The sequence below is a fragment of the Poecilia latipinna genome, unplaced genomic scaffold, assembly GCF_001443285.1.
Source record: "Poecilia latipinna isolate Pla-1442-1.1 unplaced genomic scaffold, P_latipinna-1.0 Scaffold675, whole genome shotgun sequence".
Lineage (NCBI taxonomy): Eukaryota > Metazoa > Chordata > Actinopteri > Cyprinodontiformes > Poeciliidae > Poecilia > Poecilia latipinna.
This window is the reverse complement of record NW_015113291.1, coordinates 161,353-170,131: the sequence shown is the minus strand read 5'-3', so window position 1 is coordinate 170,131 and position 8,779 is coordinate 161,353. Positions and strand designations below refer to the sequence as shown.

Below are 8,779 nucleotides of genomic sequence, written 5' to 3'. Positions count from 1 at the left end.
TTTAGTGTAGTGACCTGAAACTTTATTGGAATAAAATGTTTTCACAGCATAGTATGGTGACAATTCATATTTATAGTTTTGCAGAATTGGCAACCAAAGGAAGATGTAACAATTAAATGTCATTAATATAAGATACAGGATGTTAATGCAAATTGAATTATTAAGTTTGGTTTATTCCATCAAAAAGATGAACTGTTACATGAAGTTGGAGAACTTTTTATATGATACGCATCAACTTAATATTAAGCTTCTTTGCTGAGTCTACTACAAAACTAAACCTGAATTTAAAACTGTAGTTTCACGTTTCTCAGTAGAAACTAAACTTAAATCTCCTAATTGAGTGTTGCAGCCCGTTTAAAGTTATCATTAAGTGTAATTTGAGAATAGATTGAAAACAGGGAAGTGCAAATGAAAGTTGTTGAGCACTCGGCTTGATTTTACTTTTATTTATTCCTTCTTAATTTCTTTAGACAATAGCCCAGATTTGCTTACGCACTGTCTTTCTTTTTCCCACATAGTTTTTAAAGTCCTACCCACGCAACATTTCTCTATGCTGAGTAAAAGAAGGAAATATAATCACACCCTTGAGAGTTTTGCTGGTCATAAGGAGGGCTTAGCAATACTTTCTCCATTTAAGTCTCAGAAGACCACAGCTCTGGTATCTGATGCCGTTCATCAACAAAATGACTTTGTATGTCCACAGGACTGTCCTATGCTGTCATTACACTGTAATTGCTATGACGTGGTAAAACCTGTAACTCATTATGCTTGGGAATTACGTAAACTCCTCAGATTCCCTATAAATGTGTTAAGTTGTAAACAGAATATTCAAAAACATTCCAAATATCTTTGTTCTAAAAGTATAAATTCAATTCTATTCAAAAACACTTTATGAATCCCAAAGGATGTTGCTGTATCTCCTATCATCCAAGGTTCTTCAAAGAGTTGTTGTAGATGCTGATGGCTGTGGTAGCTATTCTGAAGAATAACTGAAGACACTGTTGTTGTAAAACTTTCTCATGTATAACATGCTCAGGGTTTTCCATGATTTTCTTGATTTTATGAAGAAAATTGCTCCTTTGGTTCCAAAGTAGTCTCCAGAACAAGAACAGTCTTCTTCATCAGGTTGTTGAGCTTTTTTAAGTTAGTGATTCATGACTGATCTCTCTCTCCACAACAACCTTACAGAAGATATGCAGTATCTTGATGCAAACCTTGAAGGAGATACTGTAGGTTTCCACAGTATTTAAAGTCTGCTGTAACCTTTCTTTGAGATGGCTTCACTATTGAGTCTCCGGTCCAGTCTGTTGTCCAGACGACTCAACGCCGAGGTATTTATACTCCTCTACTACATCCACTTCTTTCCCAATGGTGGAAATAGTGTTGGACCTAACCCTGCTTCTCATGAAATCTACAATCACCTTCTTTGTTTTGTTCACATTCAAGATAAGATGATTATCCCCACACAAAGCAGCCGACCAGCTCTCTGTACTCATCTTCTTACCAATCTCTGGTATACACGACAACTGCAGAGTCATCTGAGTATTTGTGTAGATGACAGAAGTAGGACTTGTGCTGGACATCTGAAGTGCAGAAAGTGAAAAGGAATGGCGAGAGTGCAGTCCTCTGTGGTGCTCCTGTGCTGCTGACCACTTGGTTAGACACAAAAATATTTAATTCTCTCAAACTGTGGTCTATTTGTGAGATAGTCATCAATAAAGGATCCAGGTGAATGTTGAGGCCTCCACTTGTGTCTCTTGAGTTTCTGACAAAGCAAATCAGACTGAGTCGTAATAAATGCACTGGAGAAATCAAAGAACACAATCCTTACAGTGCTTCCTGCTTTGCTCTGATGAAAGTGGGTTTGTTGAAGCAGGTGTTTGATGGCATGTTGAACTCCAACTCCACAGAGATACGCAAACTGCACAGGGTTCTGGTATGTGGTTGTTTGCTTACTCAGGTCTCTCCAGGACCTTTGGCATTGTCGTTGATGACTGGTGGGCGGGTCTTTTTTGGTAAAGGAACAAGGCATGGCACTTATAGAAGCAGATGAGTCCATGGCCGAGGTGGAAGATAAAACATCTGAGGTTTGACAGGAAAGCTGTGGGTCAAAGGAGGGTGGGATGTCTGTCTGGGAGCAGAAGAGGAGGATGATGAACTTGTCCCAGAATTGACCATGTTGAAGAATGTGTTAATCTCAGTTGATCTGTCCAGACGTCCATCTATCTGATCCTCATTTTGTGTGAACGTCTTCATCCCTGACCACACATTGTTCCTCTTTAGTTTGCTCTTCATCTCCTTCTCATAGTTCACTTTGGTGTCTCTAATTTTGACTTTGAGCTGCTTCTATATATTCCTGAAATCCCTGTCTCCCTTCCCTTTAAATCACTGGAGATTCAGGGTTTGTTATAGGGCAGGGGTCACCAACTCCAGTCCTCGAGGGCCACCATCCTGTAACCTTTAGATGCGTCTCTGCTCAAACACACCTGGATCAAATAAACTGCTCGTTTCCAGCCTATTGCAGAGAAGAATGAATGCTGGTGAGGGAATTCAGACATTTTGGAGAAGAGGTGAATCTAAAAGTTGCAGGATGGTAGCCCTTGAGGACTGGAGTTGCTTCTCAAGTTTGACATCTCAAGTTTTTATAGTCAGTCATGCACTCAGTTATGGCATGACTTTATTTCCTCTCCATGTGGCTGGCACAGAACATTCCAGTCCCTGGCCTCAAAACAGCCCTACGATGCTTCATCAGCTTCCAATTTCTTAACAGTTCTCTTACTTCTCTTACAAATTCCCCTCTAAATTAATGGGATTATATTCTGAGAAGAGAAAAATAAGATTATCTGTTTTTCCTAGATGAGCTCTTGTTTTGTAAATGTATGAATCCTCGACATTTGGTGACAAACTGTTGAGACGTTGGATTTGTAGAAGCCCTTTTTTGAAAATCACCTGCAATCACCATATTAATATATTAATATACTTTTGTGTGATGCTTTGCAATATATTCTAAATGCATTCAGCCTTACTTGGACCTAACATCCAGCAGGTTTGAAAACAAAACTGGTTGCCAAGTTTACTTTTGCTGACCTGCAGAAAGTACCCACGTTCATGTCAGTGCGAGAGTTCACTCAGATCTCCTCATGAACAGGTGACCAAGAATCAAAAATAGTGCATATTTCCTTTGTCTTTACAGCCCACACAGTGCATAGAGAGTGCACATGAGGTGCACATAGTGAGTTACATTTGTGTGTTTGTGACCTCTTGCATTTTTTGCATGCACATTCATCCTATGCATTCATTTCTGCATTGTTCCAAAAGTAACACAAATGAACTTCTAGTTGCAAGTTTTTGTCAATGTTCACACACAGTTTTTTTTTTTTTTAAGCAACAGATGAAAGTGCTTTTTCACATGTAAGCAGAGCAACTTAGGTTAACACCTTGAGTTTGTTGGTTGCATACGTGAAAAAAAAAATCCTCCCCCACATGCTCACATGCTGCACCTTTTAGACCCACTTTGGTCAATGGTAGGTGCAGAAAAGAAAGAATAAACAAACAATACATGAGAAGGTCAATATAAAAAAATAAATAAAAACCTAAAAAATAATATTCTGTATTGCACGACTGATTCGTCTTTTGTGTTCATAAAAGTACATCAATGCATGACAGTGACAAGTAGATCTGTTGTTTCCCTTTTTTCTCAAATTATTATTATTTTACCCAATTTTTCTACATAATTTTTTTTATATCTTTGCACTGAGCTGGTAATATTAAGATGCTGTACATTGCAAATGCTACAAAGCTCCAAATGTTACAATAATTATTTATCGCCATCTGCTGGTTAACTAAAGTAAAAAAAAAAAAAAAAAAAGGAGCAACAAATGGCTTTTGGTTCAATGCATGTCCCTGCTGGTAGATGTTTTATACACACATTATATATCTATGACATTAGATCAGTTAGTACAGACTGCTCATCTGGTGAACATGTGTCTTTTTGACTCCCTGGTTAAAAAAAAATTGTAATTCACGTAGATAAATCATTTATAAAAATCTTAATTTATTTATTTATTTATTTTTTTTTACTTTTCTGCTGTTGCATAACTTATTTGACTCACTGGCAGGACAACTTACATTTTAATATATATATAAGTAAGTCCTTAGCCCAAGTATTAACTTTTAAGAAACCAATTTAAAACTCCAGAACAAAGAAAAATGCAGTCGATTTAACTTAATAAATGTTCAGTTTCAAATAAAAAAACTACAACTACAACAAATTGTTTACACAATTTCTTCAAGCTCCGTACGCATAAATTTAAGCTCTTGAATTATCTCTTTTCTCTATATTAGTAAAAAGATGTTCATTGTCTTCATGCAGCTTAATTGAATCTTGAGCTGCTATTACACCATGTCCTATCAAGTCATTTGTCTCGCCCTGCATAAAAATTGGTTTTATGTAGGTCCAATCATAAAGAAACTAAATGCTTTATGTGAACATGTCAAGTCCCGTCAAGCTTATGGGGGATATTAAGTTCTCGTTTTATGTGCCAGTTTATTACAGTGCATTTGCTTCTCAACAGACAAAAGTCAGAGGCATCAACGTGAATCTCAGTGAATCCATGGAATGATAGAATCACATCTTTATTGACTTTTATCTTTACAGAAAAAAAATAACATTAGTCACCAGATCATGCAAAGCGATATTGCATTACAAATAAAAACACAATACAAAACAAACAATAAATATCTATTTATACTGTACCATAAATATGGAGCCTTAAATAAATAAATGTTTTACAAAAAATAAACTTCTTGGGGTGACACAAACAAATACAGTATGCTATAAATTTACTTTCAACAGTACTGGAAAAGGATAAGCAGATTGGTTGAAATGATCTGCATTAAAATGGGTTGTATTTTGATTGTTCCCTTTTTTTTAACAGTGAAGGTAGGAGATGACCTCCGGGTTGTGTTAAATTCACTCCAACTACACAAATAAGATTAGCTACAAACCCAACACAGAACATCATGCTCCTGACGGCAGTTTAAAAGCAACCTGGAACCAGACCACTGAAAGAACTCTTAAATTAACACATAGACAAATCCTTTATGTATTATTTATATAAGGATGACAACGCTCAACAGTCATGTCGAGGTGTTATTGCACTACTGTCTCAACGTCTTTTCAATGAGAGTAATCGACAAATTACAATACTGCTGAAAGATCTACACAGAGGTGAAACAAGAAATCACCAGTCACAGCGACAGACATGAGTAACTGTTTGAAATGCATTCATTTAGTCACTCAGTTACTTGCTCCCACACAGTACTGGTTAAACAAAGCCAGTTGGCTCAGAGTAAATGAATACTTTTCAGTTTGTGATTGACCCAGGTCTGCACAGCTAGCGGACATAGCTGCGAATCGAGAACATGTTCACAATAAGGCTACAACATCTAGAAAGAGGAGAGAGGCAACAGAGGGCAAAACTCAACACTGATAGAGCTCCCTTCTGATCCAAACGTTACGTTTCGAGCCACTCTTAGGAGTCATGCACGACTAGTGAACACGGATGAACACGCACACGTACATATATCCAACTCCCACACAAAAAGGATGAACTTCAAGGCCTTTTTTAGGACAAAAACAGGGAAGTCAAGAAGAGCCTGGCAATCAGTGGCCAAGGACCAGAGACAACACAGCTGGAGATACAGAGGAACAAACCTTTTAAAGATGTTGTTTTACGATTCTTTTACGCACAAGGTGACAACATTTACTGTGGGGGAAACCATCAAACGTCAGATTAGGTAAAGTTTCTATAAATCTAGCCACTGAATGAAAGAGTTATGTCACTGGAAAAAACTGCAAAATTGCAGCTGGATATTTGTTTTTTCTTTTACTGGCTTATGTCCCTTTATAGTTATATACGTTTAGATTTATATACTTTGTATAAATACTATATGTACAATCCATCTTATATCTTTCATGTTACTTTCTACAAGTCATTTAATGTTCTATGTGAAAATAAATAGTTTTTGTCTACTGTAATATATTATATTATGTACAGTGCCTTACAAAACACTCATATCCCTTAATCACTTGCTGATTAAATGTATGTACAATTATATAAAAGGCGTGTTTTTACTGTCAAACAGACTCAGAATTAAATGGAGATCAATAATCTGATACATTTAGGTGTATTAGCAAAATTGGTCATAATTTGGCATTACTCCAACCAAACATGTTTCAGGTGTGATCTTTTGCATATTCTGAATATGAATCAACAGGGATTAGTGCTATGCACACATCACTATGGCATTGTAGCAGTTTGATGTAAACTTGCACATAATTGAGAAATAATAAAAAATTGGTGCACAGACTGACTTTTTTTTTTTTGCAAAAGAAGAGAATATCTGAATTGTGGTGGGGAAGTACAACCTACCACTTTTACTGTAAGCCACCTAAATGAAATCCAATGAACACCTGACTTCAGAGGTCATCCAATTGGTATGTGGAAATATCTGTCAACAAGACAGCTATAGCTCATGTCTGGCCTTTTCCATGCATTTCAAAATGCTGCATTTCTTAGCGTTTGTCACATCAGCACACTGAAGTTTGTGGTTTCAATGCAACAGAATGCGAAAAATATCAAGAGATATAAGTATTTTTTTGTCAGGCACTGTATCAATGACGTAACTCCTTCAAGACAGTCTTTGATTAATCTTTGTCTGCAATAGGCCTCACTGTTACCTGCACTGGGGAGATAAGAGAGGAGCTGAACAGGAAAAAGGATGTGGGGAATAAAGTACAACTGACACACAAACTTTAATCTCAGACTGGTTCACATTTAATGTCAATCAGGATAGCTGGCCACTGGTTAAAAGGAGGACCAGCATCAACAAGGGGCAAACTGTTGTTTGGTTGTGTTAATCAGAGAAAAGGCTGGCAAAGGACTTTCGAAGGTTGCGAATGGTTTCGGCTTTTGCCTCTTCTTGGCCATCGCCACCGGAGCCTGAGACCCCGCGGAAGAAAGAGGAGTCGCTAAAGGCGTTGAAGGCATTGGTCAGGGACTGGGACTTACTGGAAGGGAGAAGAAAGGAGGGAGGAGGGGAAGGAATTGTGGGGTGTTATGGGAGCATTAGAGGGAAAGGGAAAGAGGGGTATGTGAACATTAATGAGGGTGTAATTAGGAAGTGAAAACAGAGATGGTAAATCATAGCCCTTTTACTGGAGAATAACAGGTGATTTGTTAATCTAGATCAATACTGAGTGTGAAGTTCTTGTTCTTGCATTATCCACAGCATATTGACAATGTGTTTCTTACTTCAGTAGTGGATGGGTCTTTTGTTGGGGCTGATCTTCAACAGGCGCCTGGGGATCACCGGATGCTGCGGGTGCTTCAGCTGGAGTCGGCTCAGGGTTTTGGGATGGAGAGGGTGGCTTGGCCTGAGCTTGAGCCTGGACGTTAGAGGAGGGCTGGCTGGATTTAGCAGGGGACTGGACCTGTGCAGGGTGGGTGGCATCAGACGCCAAGGTGGGTTCGGGGGCTTGGGGTTGAGTCGGGGGCTGGGGTTTGGGCAAAGCCTTTGGAGGAGTGGGAGACTGTGGCTTTGGCTGAAGCTGTGGCTTAGAATTCCTGCGAACAGGAGGAATCGGCTTTGCGGGTGGTGTGGGTTTTGGGGGCAGATCTTTAGGTTTCCCAGGTGATGCCGATGGAGAGCCTTGTGGCTGGGGTTTGGGCTGCTCTGTGGTGGCAGGAGAAGGTTTGGGAGAGGCAGGAGGGGAACTTGAAGCTGCTGCTGCTGCTGGGGCTTTTGTTGGTGGGGAACCTGGAGCTTTGGCTGCTTTAGCTGGGGATGATGGTGAAGCTTTGGATGGGACTGAGCTGGAAGCAGAATCTGGGGTTGGCTTTGTTACAGAAGGGGCTCTGATCATTGGGGGAGGCCTCGGCACGGGTGGCTTTGTGACAGAGGCAGCCTTTTGGACCGGGCTCGGTTTCTGAGCCTGAGATGGTTTCTGAGCGCCAGGAGGTTTCTGGACCTGGTCAGGCTTAGGTTCAGAAGGTCTTTTTGCTGATTCTGCTGTTACGTCCACACTCTGTGATTTCAGTGCAGCACCTAAAACAATGAGAAAGTTAGTAGTTTCATTAAAATACAGTCAACAGTGCACATATGCTCACAGTATGCATGAATGTCAAAGTAATTTGGGCTTTTAATGAAGTTTTAGAACTGTTATTTTTCCTTGATTGAATGACCTAAATGATTTCAGCTTCTATGAATTTTAGAGACAAAAATTGGGTACACAATTAAAATTTTACGATGAATTTTCTCTGATCTCCACTGTGCCAACATTATACATACTGGCTGAAATACTTTTAAATATCTGGTAATAAGTGGTGAAAGTTATTCTATAATAACTTTGATAAGGCGAAGGCTTAATTACTCCTTCATCACGACTCAGCACAGCAGGTAATTTCTCATTTCTTATTTGAAATTTGTCAATAGAGAAACTAAAAGCTTGGTAAATAACAGGACACGTTTAAACAAACAGCCAATTCTGTCCTAAAATAACTGAACCTGAAGCTTGTTGTTGACAACAAAAAGCAACACTTGGGGGTTCAACTTTTTCACGGACATTAAGCACAATTTTAGTGTGTTATTAGAAGTGTATGCATTTATTTGCACCTGGTTCAGTAGTTTTAAACCACTGTGGTTGAAAAATAAATGTAAGAATTGTAAAACTTGTGCACCTTTCTTGGAAATTGAAGATTCCCATTATTTCCTGGAA

The 8,779-nt window shown here is 38.8% G+C and overlaps 1 protein-coding gene across 1 annotated transcript in view; it reads right to left on the bottom strand.

The window, feature by feature from the left end:
• Nucleotides 1-6,715: 6,715 nt before the first annotated feature.
• Nucleotides 6,716-8,779, bottom strand: part of syn2b (synapsin IIb) — a 75,886-nt gene continuing 73,822 nt past the window's right edge. Inside the window, exons 12-13 of the mRNA XM_015044446.1 lie at nt 7,317-8,109; nt 6,716-7,072 (exon numbers count right to left, since the gene is read on the bottom strand). Coding sequence (XP_014899932.1) covers nt 6,919-7,072; nt 7,317-8,109 — 947 coding nt within the window. The 3' untranslated portion in view covers nt 6,716-6,918. The remainder of the gene's footprint in view (nt 7,073-7,316; nt 8,110-8,779) is intronic.